The sequence below is a fragment of the Bufo bufo genome, chromosome 4 (assembly GCF_905171765.1).
Source record: "Bufo bufo chromosome 4, aBufBuf1.1, whole genome shotgun sequence".
NCBI classification, from domain to species: domain Eukaryota; kingdom Metazoa; phylum Chordata; class Amphibia; order Anura; family Bufonidae; genus Bufo; species Bufo bufo.
The window spans coordinates 169008924-169031000 of NC_053392.1; the positions used below are offsets into that span (position 1 = coordinate 169008924).

General features: G+C 44.1%; 1 protein-coding gene across 1 annotated transcript in view; it reads left to right on the forward strand.

Annotated features, from left to right (window-relative positions):
* The window catches only part of MED12L (mediator complex subunit 12L), a 692480-nt gene that overhangs the window by 140685 nt on the left and 529718 nt on the right, over positions 1 to 22077 (forward strand). The window contains exons 12-15 of the mRNA XM_040429951.1: positions 7914 to 8040; positions 12467 to 12675; positions 18430 to 18534; positions 21688 to 21852. Coding sequence (XP_040285885.1) covers positions 7914 to 8040; positions 12467 to 12675; positions 18430 to 18534; positions 21688 to 21852 — 606 coding nt within the window. The remainder of the gene's footprint in view (positions 1 to 7913; positions 8041 to 12466; positions 12676 to 18429; positions 18535 to 21687; positions 21853 to 22077) is intronic.

The following is a 22077-nucleotide window of genomic DNA, read 5'->3' on the forward strand; positions in this document are numbered from 1 at the left end:
CGGAGGAGGGAGGGGGAACATCTGGGTGACATTAAGCACCAGAGAGAAAGTCCCCTAGCTACCCATATGAGAGTGATGCACAATGGGGACTCCTCCAAGGTACGGTTTATGGGCATTGAACAAGTACCCCCCCTAGTTAGAGGGGGTGACTGGGAGAGAAAAGTGTTGCAGCATAAAGTGTGGTGGATCTATGAATTGAGAACATTTGTCCCTAATGGCCTGAATAAACAAATGCTATTTGGGTGTTACATCTAGACTTTTTCCTTTATTCTGCTTCCTCTTCCTATTTGCGTTATACTTATATTTACTCCTGCCATTTACCCATCTAATTATGTTCGGGTAGTGATTATACATTTTTTGCCCTGATATTTAAAAAAAAATGTTTTTGATACATAGGGTGGGTGGGTCTTGAGGTCTTTAGGTCCGGACCTCTTTCCCTCCACTTATGTCTGAATACCGCCCACTGATCTTTAATGCGGATCCTGTACTTTGTTCCACTTTGTGCAGGACCTCCGATCAGGGCCGTTTGAAGGAATTTGGGGGCCCCAAGCAAAATAGACAGTGCCATCCACAGATCCCCCTCCCCTAAACAGTGCCATCCACAGATCCCCCTCCCCTAAACAGTGCCATCCACAGATCCCCCCTAAACAGTGCCATCCACAGATCCCCCCTAAACAGTGCCATCCACAGATCCCCCCTAAACAGTGCCATCCACAGATCCCCCCTAAACAGTGCCATCCACAGATCCCCCTCCCCTAAACAGTGCCATGATGGCACTGTTTAGGGGAGGGGGGATCTGTGGATGGCACTGTTTAGGGGGGATCTGTGGATGGCACTGTTTAGGGGGGATCTGTGGATGGCACTGTTTAGGGGGGAGATCTGTGGATGGCACTGTTTAGGGGAGGGGGGATCTGTGGATGGCACTGTAGGGGGATCTGTGGATGGCACTGTTTAGGGGGGAGATCTGTGGATGGCACTGTTTAGGGGAGGGGGGATCTGTGGATGGCACTGTAGGGGGATCTGTGGATGGCACTGCCATCCACAGATCCCCCTACAGTGCCATCCACAGATCCCCCTCCACGCCGCTCACAGCAGTATATTTATAAACTAATCAGTAACTACTTTAACTTTAATCATTGCTCATTGCTGAGCTCTTTACTTGGATTATTTGGATATCTTACTTTGTCTTAGCTCCGGTAATAGCAGGCAGTGCGGGGGGCGGCGCTCACTCACTGACGTCACGCGCCTGCGCCGCCTAGTGGGAGGAGCAGGCGCGTGACGTCAGTGAGTGAGCGCCGCCCCCGCACTGCCTGCTATTACCGGAGGAGCTAAGACAGAGTAAGAATGTAAGATATCCAAAAAATCCAAGTAAAGAGCTCAGCAATGAGCAATGATTAAAGTTAAAGTAGTTACTGATTAGTTTATAAATATACTGCTGTGAGCGGCGTGGCCCTGTATATTCTAACCCCCAGGCAAGCGTCCCTGTCACCATGGGAACGCCTGGGGGTTAGAATATACCATCGGATTTAAGTTTTTACGATCTCACTGAGCTAGTAAAACTCAGATCCGATGGTATATTCTAACCCCCAGGCAAGCGTCCCCGTCACCATGGGAACGCCTGGGGGTTAGAATATACCATCGGATCTTCTGAGTTACTCAGCCTTAAAGGAAGCAAAACAAGCACCGGCTCTACTTGGCCCCGGGCCAGCTCGGGGCCCCAACCAGCTCGGGGCTCCAAGCAATTGCTTGTTTTGCCTGTCTGTTAGCGACGGGCCTGCCTCCGATCATGTGATCCCTCACATCATTGGTGTAATCACATGATTCCTGAGTATCACATGAGGGATCAAATGATCACTCACATCATGGGTGTGATCACATGACTCCTGAGTATCTCATGAGGGATCACATGATTGATCAGGTGATTACATGGGCGGATCTCCCTTCACTGTGTGCTCCTATTTAAACTCAGGTAAGCGCAGTCAGGCATGGGATCCAGCCGGTTCTCTCCGGTTCTGCCGAACCGTTGGTTAAAATTACAGGCGGTTCGCAGGAACGGTGAGAAGCAGGGATCCCGACCCGGTCCTGCAGCTGCACCTGCACCCCTGTATTTTTCAGCCTGCGGCCGTTACTTACAGTCAGTCAGCGTGAGCGTGGCTGTGTGTGTGTCAGCCAGTCTTCCACAGTGCTGCCCCCCGCCCCCAGCCTCGCAGTCATGGCAACAAAGGGGAGTGTCTTGAGAGTGAGCAGCGCCGCGAAGCTGCCAGCCCAGAACAGAGAAGGAGAGAGGAGTCCTCTCACTGTCTGCAGAGTGCCCTAGTTGCTGACAGTCCACACCCCACACACAGCCATGAAAGATTGAAGAGCCGGCCCCTAGCCTAACAGAAAGGAGTCTGGACAGGTCAGGACTCAGGACAGCCTGGTTGGTTGAGTGTGATTTGTGTGACACTGACAAGTTGGCATTAAGGAGGGGACCACCGACCAGGGGCTGAAATTGAAATGTGACAACATAACAAAAATGGAGGGGGCCATGAATCTGTGGGGAGAAGCTATATGAGAAGTTTGAGAACATGGAGGGAGCCATGAATCTGTGGGGAGAAGCTATGTGAGAATATGGAGGGGGCCATGTGGGGAGAAGCAATGTGAGAACATGGAGGGGGCCATGTGGGGAGAAACAATGTGAGAACATGGAGGGGGCCATGTGGGGAGAAGCAATGTGAGAACATGGAGGGGGCCATGAATCTGTGGGGAGAAGCAATGTGAGAACATGGAGGGGGCCATGTGGGGAGAAGCAATGTGAGAACATGGAGGGGGCCATGAATCTGTGGGGAGAAGCAATGTGAGAACATGGAGGGGGCCATGTGGGGAGAAGCTATGTGAGAACATGGAGGGGGCCATGAATCTGTGGGGAGAAGCAATGTGAGAACATGGAGGGGGCCATGTGGGGAGAAGCAATGTGAGAACATGGAGGGGGCCATGTGGGGAGAAGCAATGTGAGAACATGGAGGGGGCCATGTGGGGAGAAACAATGTGAGAACATGGAGGGGGCCATGTGGGGAGAAGCAATGTGAGCACATGGAGGGGGCCATGAATCTGTGGGGAGAAGCAATGTGAGAACATGGAGGGGGCCATGTGGGGAGAAGCAATGTGAGAACATGGAGGGGGCCATGAATCTGTGGGGAGAAGCAATGTGAGAACATGGAGGGGGCCATGTGGGGAGAAGCTATGTGAGAACATGGAGGGGGCCATGAATCTGTGGGGAGAAGCAATGTGAGAACATGGAGGGGGCCATGTGGGGAGAAGCAATGTGAGAACATGGAGGGGGCCATGTGGGGAGAAGCAATGTGAGAACATGGAGGGGGCCATGTGGGGAGAAACAATGTGAGAACATGGAGGGGGCCATGTGGGGAGAAGCAATGTGAGAACATGGAGGGGGCCATGAATCTGTGGGGAGAAGCAATGTGAGAACATGGAGGGGGCCATGGGGGGAGAAGCAATGTGAGAACATGGAGGGGGCCATGTGGGGAGAAGCAATGTGAGAACATGGAGGGGGCCATGTGGGGAGAAGCAATGTGAGAACACGGAGGGGCCATGAATCTGTGGGGAGAGTGCTCCAGATTCGGTTGTTAAAATTACAGCGGCAGCAGGAGATGAGCGCTTCAATTCCAGAGTTTAGCTCCTAAGGCTTTTTAAAAGTTGAGTGGTATGTGTGTAGTGTATATATAGTGTATTTGTGTGTAGCATATATATGGTGTATGTAAATATGTCGTGACTGTGTTGCATATATATGGTGTATGTAAATATGTGTCGTGACTCGTGACGCGCTGCGTATCCACCGCTGAGTAGGGAACCTGTTGTTAAAAATTTGAATCCCACCCCTGAGCGCAGTGACTATTGGTTGCCGTATGCAGCACAACAGGCGTCTCCGGTGTACTACTGTTGAGGCGCCGTGAGCGCATTTCATCTGGACATTGCTTCCCTGTTGCGCACCACATGAGAGCTCGGCCTGGGATTTACTGATAAGTATTTAAGAGAGACTTAACCTCTGACTGTTCTCTACTTATCTTTCCTTTACAGGCGCGCTCTATTTAAGTGTTTACTGTATTGTCTCTATGGTCCCCTGATGAATAGGCTTACAGCTTAAGAAACGCGCTGGGACGTAACTTGTTCATTGTTTAGTGTACATAAGCGTCAAGGCCTTGATGGCTCAGTGTTGTTACCATCTTTCTGTCCCTCTTTTTGCTTTGGGCGAATGATCGGGCAGCCCACCTTGGCGCCGCACGCAGGGACAGTCTGAGGGTGAGATTGAGGGGGTTGTTTATGAGGTAGATGCAGAGCAACTATAGGTCTGAGAGACCTGATCCTGTATCTTTTCCATTTTCACCTCTTATGCCTCCCTTAATCTCTAATTAACAGTGTATACGCACCTTGTATGCTACTGGTATTCATATTCACCATTCACAGTGGTGGGGCTTATTTTATTGATTGATTGAATAAACGTTATGTTTTAAAGGGTTACCACATATATATTTTTTTTGGATCTATCCCAGGTACCTCTCTTTGCAAGGTTAGATCCCCTTACACGGGGTCAATTCTCTTCCTTGCGTGCTATACATATATTTTTTCTAGATCCTGATATAGTGTAGATGTTGCAGTGCAGTGTGTTAGGTAGTGTGATAGGTTCTTCTGTCCATACATACATGCTACAGACATAGTGCTGTGATGTCACAACAATACATAGTGCACCAATCAGTAATATGTAATCAGACCTGCTAAAATGTGGTTTCACGTATTGCGCCAAAATATGCGCATCATTAATTGCCGATTAGCGCAATCGCGAATATATTGAAGCACTCTATCTGCATATAAAGCTATTAGAATGTTCTGCCGGGCCAACCATTTTCTCCAGTCTCAGGAAACTTCTAGCAGCTTGGAAAATGTTGCGAAAGTGACCCACGCCTGTATTGTGCACGCTTTACGCGAATATTACATTGCCGATTTTCACAATCAAGAAAATAATAGCAAATTCTACAAAATATTCGCGAAATATTGCGAATTTGAATATTGCCCCTGCTGCTCATCACTAGGCAGGACTTCAAACTGGACCTTTTTCAGCAGAATAATGGTCACCCACACACAGCAAGGGTTTCCCAGGAGTGTTTCCACCAGATAGCAACACTTCCTTGCCCTTCCCAGTCACCAGATTTATTGCCAACTGAACATTTATGGCACCAGCTGGAAGGTCAGCTTCAGCAAACTATGAGTGTGCAGGATCTACAGGCCCAGCTGCAACATCTCTGGGCAAATCGGTTGCAAGATGCCATATGGAACCTGGTGGGGTCAAAAAGGATACTAGAGCCGCCTTTCAATCGCATAGTTTTTGATATAATATTGTAAACTACACACACACGTGGACAAAATTGTTGGTGGTACCTTTCTGTTAAAGAAAGAAGAACCCACAATGTTCACTGAATTAACATCAAACTGACAAAAAAAAAATACAAAATTACTGCAAATCAGCTAATAAAAATTAGACATTGCTTTTGAATTGTGGTTCAACAGAATAATTAAAAAAACAACAACTAATTTAACAAAAAATGTTACCCCTAAAAAAGATTGAAAATAATTTGACCATATGGACATGTTAAACTAAGGCGTGTACTGTAATTAGCATTAGAGGCGTCTTTAAACTGGTAATCATTCAGTCTGCCTATTTACAGGGTGAAAAGTCACTGTGCTGTTTGGTATAACGGTGTGTACCACACTGAACAGGGACCAAGGAAAGCTAAGGAGAGAGTTTTCTCAAGAGATTAGAAAGCAAATTCTTGATAGACGAACATGTTAAAGGTAAATGCTATAAGACAAGCTCAAAACCCCTTGATGTTCTTGTTACTACAGTTCCACATATTATTCAGAAGTTTAAGGTCTACGGGAATATAGCCAACCTCCCTGGACATGGCCACAAGAGAAAAATTGATGACAAATTGAAGAGACATACAGTATAATACAAATGGTAACCAAAGAGCCCAGAATAACTTCCAAATATATTAGATTTGAACTCCCAGGTCAAGGTACATCAGTGTCAGACTGTACCATTGGTCACTGTCTTAGCCAAAGTGGACTTGATATAAATATTTCAGCCACAGCACTCACATCCAGCTTGGGGCTTTTGTAGGGTGTTCATCCGATTCTGGTCCTACTCCACCTAAGGGCCTAGTAACTTAGATTCAGAAAGACGACTTCAGACAGCACTCCAATTGCAATTAATCATTTCTTTATTACTCCAGACGAAGATAATGCATTACAGTAGCAATATTTCGGGCTATAACGCCAGCACGATTCTAAACAGGGTGCAAACACAAACTGCCTTGATAAAGGGCCGGATCATGTTATGGCCCGAAATGTTGCTACTGTAATGCCCTATGTTTGGCTAGAGTCATAAAGAATTGATTAATTGCAAATTGGACTTAATGGAGGAGGAAACTACTGTTGAAAGCAAATCATAAAAAAATCGAGACTGGAATTTGAACAAATGCATTTTGACAAGCCATAAAGCTTCTGGGAGAATGTGCTTTGGATAGATGAGACAAAACTGGAGCTTTTTGGCAAGTCACGTCAGTTCTATGTTCACAGATGCAGAAATGAAGCATACATTATTTCTGCATCTGGCACAGGGTGTCTTGAATCTGTGCAGGGTACATTGAAATCTCAAAATTATAAAGGCATTCTGGAGCAAAATGTGCTACCGAGTTTCAGAAAGTTTGGTCTTAGTCACAGGTCATGGGTCCTCCAACAGCATAATGACCCAAAACACAAAGCTAAAAGCATTCAAGAATGGCTAAGAGCAAAGCATTGGACTATTCTGAAGGCCCTGATCTAAATCCTATTGAACATCTGTGGAAGGAGCTAAAACATGCAGTCTGAAAAAGACTAAAGCAGTTTGCTCATAAGGAGTGGGCCACAATACTTGCGGACAAGTGCAGGATTCTTAAGTGGTATTGTTATTTAAAGCACATTTACAAGTCAGTAGTATTTTATATTGTCCTTCTTCTGCTATACCTGTAATTGATGTTGTAAATCTGCAAGCCATATACAGTAAGTGCTCAGTACTAGGTCCATGTTTGTTTCCCATGTTTGTTGTAGAAGAACTTCACTGTCCTGACCTCCACTCCACTGATCATCTTTGGTAAATATTGGAATGCTGTTTGCTCCCCAGACCACATTGTCTAATATAATTACCAAACCTCAGTTATACTCAGCATATCTTCAATCCCTATCACTATGTTACAAAATCTAGTGGATGGCCTTCCCTTAATAGTGGTGTCAGTGTTTTGAAATAAAGGGTATGTCTAATTTTGCAACCATTTTTATTTTTAAAATGAAGCAAAGTCTTGACTAAATGTATCCTTCCATTTTATGTACTGTTCGGAGTATATGTCGCAAGTTTATATACTTTGGACCATGTGGTGTTTGTAAATTCACAGCACACAGAGCCTTATGGTGTCTGTAACATGAATGTGCATATGTTTTTATGAGCTGGGGTATGTATGTATCCGTGTCATTGGGGTATATATGTATCCATGTCCAAAAAGACAGGTCAGTAAAGACCAGTTTATAAAGCAATACTGCATTGTGTAATGCTAATTCAATGCAAATGAGCAATTGCAGTTTACCGGCCATCGACCCTACTGGGTAGATTTCTGGTGAATCAGTGCCCCAGGTGCCTAAGAACCTCCTCACATTGCTGGCTGGAGACATAATGATCTGATGCTCCCAGTGTTAACAGTCAACATTTGCTTACTTTATCTATGTCAGTTGGGTCGGAAGAATTTGGATAAATCTGTACAGCAGTTTTCACATGTTTCCTAAGCATTGGGTCATTATATTGCAATTTATTTTTATTTTATTTTGCACAGCGATGCAGTGACTCAGAAGTCTTGGATGAGAAGGAATCTATCTCTTCTACATCTCTTGCTGGATCCAGCTTGCCAATCTTCCAGCATATCTTACTCCGATATTTAGATTCTCAAGCTCCAACTCTCAGTGAGTTCCTTTTGTCCTTCATACTATTATGTTGTGTCAATTGTTCTAGATAAAATAATATAAACTTTATTCATCTCTGAGAGGGAAATTGCAGTGTCACAACAGCAGCTCACTGTACACATAGACATAAGTCACAAGTGGGGGTATTCACAAAAAATACATATACAGCAAGAACACAAATTCCACAATAAAGTTAGTTTTTTAATTTACTTGCCTATTGTAATCATAGTAACATAGTATATAAGGCTGAAAAAAGACATTTGTCCATCCAGTTCGCCCTGTTATCCTGCAAGTTGATCCAGAGGAAGGCAAAAAAAACCCTGTGAGGTATGGTCCACATCCAGTTTCAGTCCATACCTCCCCGTAGTTCCTTCTTACAGAGCGTGATAGCTCCTAAACCTATCTGTACTACTCTTCAGCTGGATAAAGTCTTCGCTGAACCTGCTCTGCTGCTTCAGTACTAGGGAATGTAGTGTATGGGACATTGAAGGATCTTAAAGGGGTTCTCCAGGAATTTAAAAAAAATGAAAATACTTGAATATGACTTTATTCTAAATATATTCCCAAATACCTTTCATTAGTTATAATGGCTCGTTTTGTCGGGGGAGCAATCATTAGGGGAAATAAAATGGCTGCCGTCCTATTAGTGATACAAAGTAGTAAGCAGCACTACAAATCCCATCATGGGATAAAACATACCAGTGGTCCCGGTACCTAAGAATCAGGTCCAGACAGTGGTGCCCGCGGAGAAAAGGTCCAGGCTAGGGATCCCTTCAGATAGCAAATTAATAAGGATATCCACAGCACAAAAAATCGGTTCTTTTTATTCCATCAGCAGCATACAATGCAACGTTTCGACTTCAGCTTGATAAATACTTCTTTAAGCAGAAACATTGCATTGTATGCTGCTGATGGAATAAAAAGAACCGACTTTTTCGCATAAACTGAAGAGTGCTGTGGATATACTTATTAATTTGCCGTCCTATTAGTACACACAAAACCTGTCCAAATCATACAGGAGGACAAGTTACTTCACAACACTGAGCTAAAGAGCTGCCTCATCCTCCTCTCTGCTCTACTTATCAGGGATCCTGAATACAGATGAAAGATCTTCAGCTGAATCTCCGTAGGAATGGAGTTCATGAGGAGACATGAAGTACACTACAGGCCTGGGTATCCAAGATACAGTGTCCCAACTAAACATACTGTGGTCTATATCACAAGAAAAACAAAATAAACATGATTTTAAAGAAAACGGGTACAATAAAAATAATATACTGTTCTGTGTAAGCCATGATGAAAATAATTATAAATTAAAGAGGTTGTTCCTGCTACAGATGTTGATGACCTATAATCAGGATAGGTCATCAATATGAGATTGTGGGGGTTTGACACCTTACACCCCCACGATCAGCTGTGTGGGGCATCCACTGGCCCCAGAAACTATGCAGTGTACGGAGCAGAGCCAGACAGCACTGTACACTGTGTAGTTTCTAACGTCGGCATACTGCAGCTCAGGTCCCATTGCGTTGTATGGTTGCTCATCTGCAATTTCCCCAGCATAGACACTACACAGTGTATAGAGCTCTTTACTTCTGCTCAGTACCCTGCATAGTTTTTGCTACTAGCAGCTGCCTGAGCTGATTGGTGGGGTGCGGGGTCTCCGACCCCTCACCGATATGATGAGCTATCCTGAGGATAGATCATCAATATCTAAGTCATGTAAAACCAGGGCATCTGTCAGCAAATTTGTAGCTGTGAAACTGGCTGACCTGTTACATGTGTGCTTGGCAGCTGAAGGCATCTGTGTTGGTCCCATGTTGATACAGTCAGATCCATAAATATTGGGACATCGACACAATTCTAACATTTTTGGCTCTATACACCACCACAATGGATTTGAAATGAAACGAACAAGATGGGCTTTAACTGCAGACTGTCAGCTTTAATTTGAGTGTATTTACATCCAAATCAGGTGAACGGTGTAGGAATTACAACAGTTTGCATAAATCACACTTTCACTTTTTAATACTAAGTTGCAAATCCTTTGCAGTCAATTACAGCCTGAAGTCTGGAACGCATAGACATCACCAGACGCTGGGTTTCATCCCTGGTGATGCTCTGCCAGGCCTCTACTGCAACTGTCTTCAGTTCCTGCTTGTTCTTGGGGCATTTTCCCTTCAGTTTTGTCTTCAGCAAGTGAAATGCATGCTCAATCGGATTCAGGTCAGGTGATTGACTTGGCCATTGCATAACATTCCACCACTTTCCCTTAAAAACTCTTTGGTTGCTTTTGCAGTATGCTTTGGGTCATTGTCCATCTGCACAGTGAAGCGCCGTCCAATGAGTTCTGAAGCATTTGGCTGAATATAAGCAGATAATATTGCCCGAAACACTTCAGAATTCATCCTGCTGCTTTTGTCAGCAGTCACATCATCAATAAATACAAGAGAACCAGTTCCATTGGCAGCCATACATGCCCACACCATGACACTACCACCACCATGCTTCACTAATGAGGTGGTATGCTTAGGATCATGAGCAGTTCCTTTCCTTCTCCATGCTCTTCTCTTCCCATCACTCTGGTACAAGTTGATCTTGGTCTCATCTGTCCATAGAATGTTGTTCCAGAACTGTGAAGGCATTTTTAGATGTCGTTTGGCAAACTCTAATCTGGGATTTGATTAAAACCAAAATTAGGCCGCACCGCTGCGTGAGGTTCCCCGGATGGGTGCTCTCAGCCAAAAGATTCACCCAATCTATAAGCTAAAACAATATTTCAAAAAAGGGGCTGGGCACTCTCTATATCTGGAGTATGTGGTACTTTATTACATAAAATCCAATGTTAATAGTTAATACCCCTAAAATAACACTACAATCAATAACAGGTCTGGCCAGACTAAAACAATACCTATTAGACAATGCTAATATTATTAAAACAATCCTAGATTAAGAACAAGGTGCTCCTAGAAAACTCATTGGTAAGTCATAGATCCAATGTCCAGATTTCACATAAATAATCGCAGGATTAAAAATTATGTTAAATATTCGAGATTCTCCTATAGAGCTGATTTGTTAATATTCAATCCAATTGTGCACAAATAGTCGTGAAATATTCGAGAAATATTCGAAATTGCTCCGAATTATTTCAATAGTTGATAGTCTGTTAGTGAACAAGTCGAAAAATGTCTTACAGTATATTCGAATAGGACTATGTGTCGATTATATTTTTATCGCAAATACTTATTCCATCTCTAATTGTGTTGTCTACTCACGAAACAGATGTACGTAGGCGGTTCCAATGGACGGTCCGCGGCGTCCCGCGTGGCCTTCCTGTTTTTGAGGCTCACCAATGGTTTATATTTTGTGGTGAACCCTCTGTATTCACTCTGGTGAAGTCTTTTCTTGATTGTTGACTTTGACACACATACACCTACCTCCTAGAGAGTGTTCTTGATCTGGCCAACTGTTGTAAAGGGTGTTTTCTTCACCAGGGAAAGAATTCTTCGGTCATCCACCACAGTTGTTTTCCGTGGTCTTCCGGGTCTTTTGGTGTTGCTGAGCTCACCGGTGTGTTCCTTCTTTTTAAGAATGTTCCAAACAGTTATTTTGGCCACGCCTAATGTTTTTGCTATCTCTCTGATGGGTTTGTTGTGTTTTTTCAGCCTAATGATGGCTTGCTTCACTGATAGTGACAGCTCTTTGGAGCTTATCTTGAGAGTTGACAACAACAGATTCCAAATGCAAATAGCACACTTTGAAATGAACTCTCATTGTAATTGGGATAATGAGGGAATTACACACACCTGGCCATGGAACAGCTGATAAGCCAATTGTCCTATTACTTTTGGTCCCTTAACAAGTGGGAGGCACATATGCAAACTGTTGTAATTCCTACACCGTTCACCTGATTTTCAAATCCATTGTGGTGGTGTATAGAGCCAAAAATGTTAGAATTGTGTTGATGTCCCAATATTTATAGATCTGACTGTATGTGCCTACATTGCTAAGAAAAATGAACTAGGCACTGTAAACATGATCACGCCTGTCCCTGACTTCTCCTAAAGCCAATCAAAGTGGAGGGGGCGCTACAGTTGCAGAGAATGTGAATAGAGATTTGGATACAAAAACATACTCCTATGGTAAGACTGAACTCATGGTGCACCAGGCAGGGAGTGTTGACATGGGTACAGAAGCTCTTATCGTTCTCTCTAATAAATGAACACAGGGAAAAGATATTAATTGTTTTCACATTTTATTTATTTATTTTAAGACTAAAGGATCTATACTATGAAACGTGTGGCTGGTTTCCTCTGACTGTAAGGCAACTGATAATAGAGTGTTACCTATCTTAATATGGCCATTATATGTTTGCATTTCAGTCATAATGATTGGCACACTAATTTATAATAGTCTTCTTTTGTAGGTGACCCAAATGATGAACACGAGAAAACAGAGTTTATAAATTTGGTTTTACTCTTTTGTGAGTTTATCCGCCATGATATATTTTCTCATGATGCATATATGTGTACTCTGATATCACGTGGGGACTTGTCAGTCAGCAACCGATCTCATTCACCAAATCTGGAACATTTAGATGACCATTACACTAAAGATCTCAGTGTCAAGCTGGAGGTAAGTGTTAATGCAAAAATAAGCACTTACTGTATGTGCCTTGTGTAGTGCAAAATAATTTTCTTTCACTTCATGGGCAAATCTATTTGTATATTGTATATGACAATACACATTAAGGCTAAAGTTTATTTTGTAGACACTTGCTGTGAGCATAAATCCAGTCTATTGTCCTATATAAGAAGCCATTCAGACTAGAGAGATGTACTGTATACAGTGTTCTTCCATGGGATTATAAGCAGGAAGGTCAAATGTCTGCCTGAGCGAGGACATAAGGCATCAGTTAAAGGACGCCATAACAATACTGGGAATAGGGACGCACTTGTGATTTTAGAACATGAACGTTTATGATAATTTCTACTCTACCCACTTGTCTCTCCATAATGCATAGGGATTATGCACACCGTTTTGTCACAGCAAAAGATGTTGTCAGAGTAATTTTTTAAACAGCCAGTAGTGTTTGGCGAGCATGCTCAGCCAAACACTAGTTCGACTCGAGCATCGCGATGCTCGGCATATCGCGGTGTTCGGCCGAATACCGCGTGTGCTCAAGCGCGATGCTCGAGTCTCCTCCCCGAACATTTGTTGGCTGCTACACAGTCAATAAACGTGCAGGTAAGTACTGCCATTCACTGCAATGCTGTAGCCATGTTGGCTGCTGGCATTACAGTGATTGGCTGGCTGGAACGCGTCATCGGGTGCTATATAGCACCCGATGACATGTGTTCGGATCACTATTAGTCAGGGAGAGCTGGAGAGCAGAAGGCAGAGATAGTGTAGGGATTGAAATAGCAATATTTTAGTTTTTATACTTGTTATAGACCCAAAAGTCCTTTTAAGGACTATAGTTGTTTCTGGCAGCAATATATATTTTTAGCGCAACCTGCCCTAAATACCTTGCAATTGTTTGGCTGCTGCAGACAGCGACATTATCTGCGCTACATCTCCTGTGTAATGTGTGCGCAGCCTAAAAATATCTGTGACATCCAGTGTACTTTTTCTGTAGACGGTGTCCGCTGTGGACAGCGACATTACCTGCGCTACATCTCCTGTATAACGTTTGCCCATCCTAAATATCAGTGACATTAATTCGGTGTAATTTTTTATTAGCCTCTAGTGACAGCAACATTACCTGTGCTACATCTCCTGTATAACGTTTGTGCATCCTAAATATTAGTGACATTCATTCAGTGTCATTTTTTTATTAGGCAGTGGTGACAGCGACATTACTTGTGCTATACCTCCTGTTTAACGTGTGCGCATCCTAAATATCAGTGACATTAATTCAGTGTCATTTTTTATTAGGCGGTGGTGACAGCGACATTACTTGCGCTATACCTCCTGTTTAACGTGTGCGCATCCTAAAAATATCTGTGACATTCTGTGTACTTTATTTGCGCATACACTTACAAAACCTGCGCTACTGTACGTGTGACATACTTGCTAGCATATATACCATTTAATATGCGCAAGGCGAGCAGTAATGGACGGGGAAGTAGCCGTGATGGTGCACGCAGAGGCCGTGGCCCTGGGCGCGGTGAAACTGTGCCTGCTGCCAGAGCACAAGAAACACCCTCATCCACGATACCTAGCTTCATGTCCCAGTTTGCAGGGCGGTGCAGGACACCACTCTCCAACTCAGACTAGTGCGACTAGGTGGTTGGTTGCATTGCAGCAGATAATGCTTCCAGTCGGTTAAGCACCACCCTGTCTTCCACCAAGTCCAGTCTCAGTAGCCAAGAGTTAGGTCAATTAGTGTCTCAAGAGGTTCATGATGAGGATGAGACACAGTTGTCAATAACTGAGGTTGTTGTTAGGTCAACAAGTCAGGAGGATCACCCAACCTGGGAAGCTGGCAAGCCGAGCGAGGACAGCTCTACAGAGGCGGAGGTATCCGCAGCACCGCAACAAGCTGGAAGAGGCAGTGGGGTGGCAAAAGGGAGAAGGCGGGCCACACCAAACAGGCCCGCAACTGTTCCCCGGAGCACCCCTTTGCGGCAATCTCCCTTGCCAATGGGTAGGTGTTCCGCAGTCTGTCGCTTTTTTGAGGAAAGTGCGGATAATAAAAGAATTGTCATTTGCAACCTGTGCCGTACCAAAATGAGCAGGGACGTGAACACTAGCAACCTCACCACCACCAGCATGATCTGCGACATGGCATCAAAGCACCCTAATAGGTGGGCCAAACGCCTGGGTCCACAACCAATGTCTGCGGGTCACACCTTTGCCTCCTCTTCCCCTGTGTTACGTGCTAGCCAATCCCCTGTCCAAGACGCAGGCCCGGATGCCTCCCGCCATGCACCTGGACCTTCGCAAGCACCATCAGCTAGCACATCCACGCCTTTGAACAAAAGTGCAAATACCCAGCCACCCACCCACAGACAATAGCGCTAAATGCGCACCTTTCCAAATTGCTGGCTCTGGAAATGTTGCCATTTAGGCTTGTGGACACTGAGGCTTTCCACAGCCTGATGGCAGCAGCCGTCCTGCGGTACTCTGTCCCAGCCACCAATATTTTTCACGGTGTGCATTCCCAGCCTTACACCAGCATGTGTCCTGTAACATCACCCGTGCCCTGACCAAGGCAGTTATTGGCAAGGTCCACTTAACGACTGACACATGGACAAGTGCTTTTGGCCAGGGACAATACATTTCCCTGACGGCACACTGGGTGAACTTTGTGGAGGCCGGGAGCGAGTAGTACCCTGGAATGCCACAGGTACTACCGACGCCAAGGATTGCGGGCTCTACTTCCATCAGGGTTTCCGCCAGAACCTATGTTAGTGGCTGCAACCCCCCTTCTCCTCCTCCGCCTCCTCTTCCACTTCAACCTCGGAATTATCATCTTGCAGCACCAGTCAGCCATCAGTCAGTAGCTGGAAGCAGCAACAGGCCGTGCTTAAACTGATCTGCTTAGGTGACAAACAGCACACCGCCGCAGAGCTGTGGCAGGGAATAAGGGACCAGACTGAGCTGTGGCTCTCGCCACTCGACCTACAACCAGGCATGGTTGTGTCTGATAATGGCCGTAACTTGTTGGTGGATTTGGAGCTAGGCAACTCCACATTCCACATGTTGGCCAGGCTTTGTGAGCAGCAGAGGGCAGTTGTGGAATACCAGCTGCAGCATGGTTGTCGCCTTTCCAGTCAGCTACCGCTCTTCACAAGCGACGAGTGGGCATTTTTGTCTGACCTCTGTGAGGTTTTACGCAACTTTGAGGAATTAACACAGATGGTGAGCGGCGATAACGCTATTATCAGCGTAACCATCCTACTGTGTATACTCAAACGCTCGCTGCTCACAATTAAGGCAGACGCTTTGCATGTGGAAGAGGTGGAAATGTGGGAAGACAGTACACAGGATGATAGCCAGACCACCCTCAGTTCGTCTTCTCAGCGCAAATTGGATGATGAGGAGGAGCAGGAGACGGTTGCCTCCGCTACAGAGGGTAGTACCCATGGAAGTTTTATTCCATCTGTTCAGCATGGATAGGTAGAAGAGGAGGAAGAGGATGAGGAGATTGAGAGTCGGCCTCCTGATGAGGACAGCAAAGTCTTGTCTGTTGGGACTCTGGCACACATGGCTGGCTTTATGTTAGGTTGCCTTTCCCGTGACCCTCGCGTTGTACGCATTTTGGCCAACACAAATTACTGGTTGTTCACCCTTCTCAACCCCCGCTACAAAGAGAACTTCTTATCTCTCATTTCTCTGGTGGAGAGGACGAGCAAAATGGTGCAATACCAGAAGGTCCTTGTGGAAAAATTGCTCCAATAATTTCCAGCTGACAATGCTGGCTGCAGAGTAGGTAGTTTCTTGGCCAACCGATAAGTGGAGATGAGGGGAACACACCACAGTTCCAACAGAGGCAGGGCAACACTCTCCAAGGCCTGGCACAGTTTTATGACACCCTGCCAGCACCCTCAACCTGATGCGTGGCCTAGTGTCACAAAGAGGGAAAAACTTTGGAAGATGGAAGAAAGAGTACGTAACAGACCGTGTCAGCGTCCTCAGTGATCCCTGTGTGCCTTTCAACTATCGGGTGTCCAAGCTGTACACGTGGCAAGATCTGGCACTCTATGCCTTGGAGGTGGTGGCATGCCCCGCCGCCAGCGTTTTGTCAGAGCATGTATTTAGTGCTGCTAGGGGGCATAATAACTGATAAGCGCATCCGCCTGTCAACTAAAAATGCTGACTGGTTGACTCTTATAAAAACGAACAAGGCCTGGATTGACCATAACTTCTTTACTCCACCAGAGGAAAGCGGCTGAACATAAAGGCACTTTAAATGTGGCTTTTATGGTGTATTGAATACACTGTATTCCCATGCACCCCTTCCACCACTAAAAAGGGTATATGGTTCAATCTCCATTTTTTTTTCCTACTCCTCCTCCTCCATCATATCAACATGCTTATTAGGCCGCCGTCGCTCCTAATGTTTGAGGGTCAGCTCAGCAGCGGGCCCTCAACCATAATGTTTTTGAGGGTCACCAGCAGGACCTCAACCATGATGTTTTAGAGGGTCAGCTCAGCAGCAGACCCTCACCCCTAAATAAATGGTCGGCTCGGCAGCAGGCCCTCGCCCACAACATTTTTTAGATGGTCAGCTCGGCAGCAGGCCCTCACCCACAAAATGTTTTAGATAGTCAGTTCAGCAGCAGGCCCTCACCCCCAATGTTTTAGATGGTCAGATCAGCAGCAGGCCCTCGCCCCTAATGTTTTATAGGGTCACCAGCAGGCCATCAATCATAATTTTTCAAGGGTGTGCACGATGCCCTCCTTTATAGGTAATAAAGGGTGTATTGGAGTGCCGGTTCCTTGTAATTTTTGGCAGCCCTTTCACTTAGTGCGTAGGCTTTATGAGTGTAGGAGTCCCACTACAGGAACAATTGTATCACAGTGTGAATGAGGCCCTCCTGTATGTGATATACAGGTTGTACCAGAGTGCCTCTTCCTTGTAATTTTTGGCAGCACTTGCACTTTATATACAAGTAAATATACAGGAAAGAATGTTTCCTAACAATTTTTCCCCTAAAATCAATTTTATCTTTGGTGTTCTGCGTATTATTGTCAGTCTGTAAAAGTGGTGTACTACTCGGACAACATTGTTTACAGCAGCGACCTGGGAGTCCAGGATGCATCCAGACATCCTCCCCATGCTGTTCCCGAACCATTTCAGTGGTGTTTCCATCAATTTCTGACCTTATACTATGAACCAGACACCCTCCCCTCTTCAGAGCAGGGGGTGCCTGGTTTAATGCTCGGGTTCTCCCATTGACTTTCATTGTGCTCGGGTGCTCGGTAGAGCACCCGAGCATCCCAAAGTGTTCTACTCGAGCACCCGAGCACTTTGGTGCTCGACCAATACTAACAGCAAGGACACTGTCAGAATAATAAAAAGTTATGTTCACTCCTGAACCCCCTCTATCTCAGCACTGTTGCCCCTATCCTGTCTGCCCTATACATTCTCAATCATATACCACAAATAAAGGCTGCAGTCAGTCGCTGTCCTCAGCAGTATATGGCACAAAACTTCTGAAGCCAAAACTTGCCAAAAACTTGTTTAGCTTATGTACACTATACAGTATATTGCTGACCATCAGATTTAGAGTGATTTTTTTTTTTATATAACTCAGACAACCCCTTTAAATATTATATGAAGACAATTATCAGTTTGTTTGTTTTTTCCCCAGTTTTTTTGTAACATTGTTAGTTTTATATCGACTAATGTTCAGTTAAACAATTTGATGTTATCCCTAGGAACAAGGCTTGGGAGACCAAATGGGGATGGACTCGGGCGCAGCCCACCTCTTTGACGACATTGAGAAAAATAACTTCAAAACAGACTTTGGCTCAGAATTTCCAGTACGTTTATCTGTAAGATCACAAATGTTAATTTAATCTATGTGAACATTATTGTGTGTACAGTGTGTCTGTTTAGGTCCACTTTTTCAGTCTTGGTAATTGCACTTAAATGGTTCTTATAATATATAAATTTAGAGAAGCACTACATAAAGGCCTCCATGCACATTAGGGCTCATGCACACGAACGTTGTTTTCACTTCACGGGGCCGTAAAAGATGCGGACAGCATTCCGTGTGCTGTTTGCCTCCGCTGCTCCGTTTCGTGGGCCCGCAATTTTTTTTTTTAAAATAGAACATATACTGTGCCTATTAGTAAATTTGGTTTATTCTGCACTGAAGTCCGTTTTGCGGACAAGAATAGTTTTTTTAAGGGCGGCTTGTTACGCAAGTTGCGAAACGCCCACAGGCGGCATCCTTGTTTTTCAGATCCGAAATTTGTGTACTGCAAAACATGGCGTGGTCGTGTGCATGAGCCCTTACAGTATTGTCCGCCAAAGTTGCAATTTTCAGTGGGACAATCAGCAGACAATCTAATGTGTGTGAGTAGCTTCTGATTCTTCTATGACAGATGATATTAGGAAACATTGGGCATGTTGAATTTCTATACCAGATCGTTTTGATCTCATGGAAGATAATTTACCTTTTGGAGGTTTCTGCTTGTGGCTTTCTCCTCTTTCCACGCTGAATAGCCGTACAAACATGGCCAAGCTTGTATGTGTATGGGGGAGTCAGGAGTGAGCACTCAGTCAATGGCTATTGAAAGTGTATCGGCACCAATAGCTAGAGCCTTGTGTTTTAACCCCTACCCATCCACCATACAGCTATTTACATCAGCGTTCAAACCCAGATGTGTGCGCTTCTGGGTGTGCTTCGTCCCCCCCCCTTCCTGGCAGGGATCGGGGGAGCTGGGGTGTGTTAGCAGCCCCTGTCCAGTGAGAGAGAGTAATTTGTATGGAGGTACAGTAAAATCCTCATAGACGCCAATGCTCATGCATTGGAGACTATGAGAAAAGCAATCCAATAGGAACTATAAAAAAAGTGTATAAAAAAAGTATTAATAAAAAGTATTAATTAAAAAAAAATATATATATATAAAAATTCGAATCACCCCCCTTTCCTCAAAACGGGATTATTATTTTTTTAAACCCACACATCATAGGTATCTCGTGTGCAAAAATGCCTGTACTATTAAAATATAATTTTTTTTATCACATACGGTAAACGGAAAAACGGAAAAAAGTCAAAACGGCCTAATCATCGTTTTTCGGTTGCTTCTCCTCCCAAAAAAAACATTGAACATTGAAACACCTTATCATATCATCAAAGAGAGCATGTGCACTTGCATAGGTTTATTACAGTATTAAAACAAACCTTACTCTACAGATAAAGTAACAGAACCAAATTTACTACCTAGATATGGTACCAGAACCACGTTTACTGCTCAGACATTGTACCAGAACCAAAGTTACTACACAGATAGGACAACATAACCAAGCTCACGGCATAGATTCGGTAACAAAATTAAATTTTTTTTTGACTTATGACTAGTGATGAGTGGCAGGGGCAATATTTAAATTCGCGATATTTCGTGAATATTTGGGCAAATATTCATCATATATTCGCAAATTCGAGAATTTGCGATTAATTTTTTGAATGCGAAAATCGGCAATGTAATATGCGCGTATTGCGCGTGCAATACAGGCGTGGGTCACTTTTGCTAGATTTTTAAAGTTGCTAGAAGTTTCCTGAGACTGAAAATGGTTGGCATGGCAGAACATTACAATAGCTTTATATGCAGATAGAGTTCTCCAATATATTCGCGATAGCGCTAATTGGCAATTAATGATGCGCATATTTTTGCGCAATACGTGCAACTTCACATTTTAGTAGGTCTGACTACATATTACTGATTGGTGCACTAAGTATTGTTATGACATCACAGCACTATGTATGTAGCATGTATGTATGGACAGCAGAACCTATCAGCTCCACTATATCACGATCTAACCTACACTGACTATCTCCCACTAACTATCTGTATTCTATAGATAAGCTATCTAACAATCTAATGTAATGACACAGCAAAGCACAGAGCACAGCAATAACACTGCTGTCTCTCTCAGATCAGCAAAAAACTGCAGAAAATGGCTGCTAGGGAGGTTCCTATATAGTAAAGGGTAGGCAACTTTCCTATTGTTTGCTAGGGATGTTGCTAAGCTCAGACAAAGACATTGCAGCCTTCTCATTGGTCCACAAGCAAAAGGGAGGTTACTGATGAAATAAAAATCTAGAATATTCGAGAATACGAATATATAGCACTATATTCGAAGTGCCGACATTCGCGACCAACACTACTGAGGACATACGGTATCCTCTGGATAGGTCATCAGTATCTGATCGGTGGGGGTCCGACACTTGGGACCCTGCAGATCAGCTGTTTGAGAAGGCAGCGGCACTCACAGTGGCCTAGGAGCAGCTCAGCCCCATTCAAGTGAGTGCGAAACCAAGCACAGGTGCTATACAAAGAATGGCTCTGTGCTCCCGTGCTCATAGCAGCACCACTGCCTTCTTAAAATAGCTGATCGGCAGGGTTCCAGGTGTTGGAACCCACTGATCAGATACTGATGTCCTATCCAGAGGCCATTCTCATGGCATACTCTGGTTCCTGTTGGGACTGTAGTGAAGTGATGTCAGGTTCATAGTTCAGCCAAACACTGGACTATTGTCTGAATGGCACGTGACTAACAGGGTTGTGGCCCAATTATTATAATCTATTTAGACAAAGTATTAAAACAGATAAAAAATAGCACCAACTTAATTTCAGCACTGGATATAGGAAAACCGAACTCCTATGGCCCTCCTAAAAATGACAATAACAATCAGCAACACGTGAATCAATATTAACATAATCACATGATAATAAAGTTCATCCAGCTGGCCTGTAAAAGTTTGCATGAACAAGAAATAGAAAAAAGTATAACAAACAAGGTAGATGAATAATTATTCTGTTCTCAGACACTGCAAGCCTTTCGACGTACATTTCACCTATGGAGGACAATCTGATGGCCAGTGTCAAACTCTGGTTTTTACTGCAGTCTCATTATAGCATTTATCATGCCTACTAACTAGCTTTTAACTTATATGTGAATTCTAGATATTTTCGCCGGTGTCTGGAGACCGCCATAATTACGACTCTCCATCACTTCAAAGAAGAGTTTCAGCTTCAAGTGAAAAATCAGTAAAACAAGAAATGATTTTCCCTTCTACTTACGAGCTTCTACGCCATTTCCAGTATGCAACTCACTTTCCCATTCCTCTGGTAAGTGCTTTTTTTGTTTTTTCAGTGGGAGGACGTTTCAGTGCAACAGGCAATTTAATGCTTTGTGAATGTATTGTAAAGCAAAGTGGTTTTCATGAAATGTCACAAGTCCTATCTCATCTTCTCAGCTTTCAGATAAGCTCATTGCTTAGTAATACTCCGACTTTATTTTATCTCTGCATCTTTGCCCCTTGTCTTTTTTTTTACTTGTTTTAAACTGTTTTC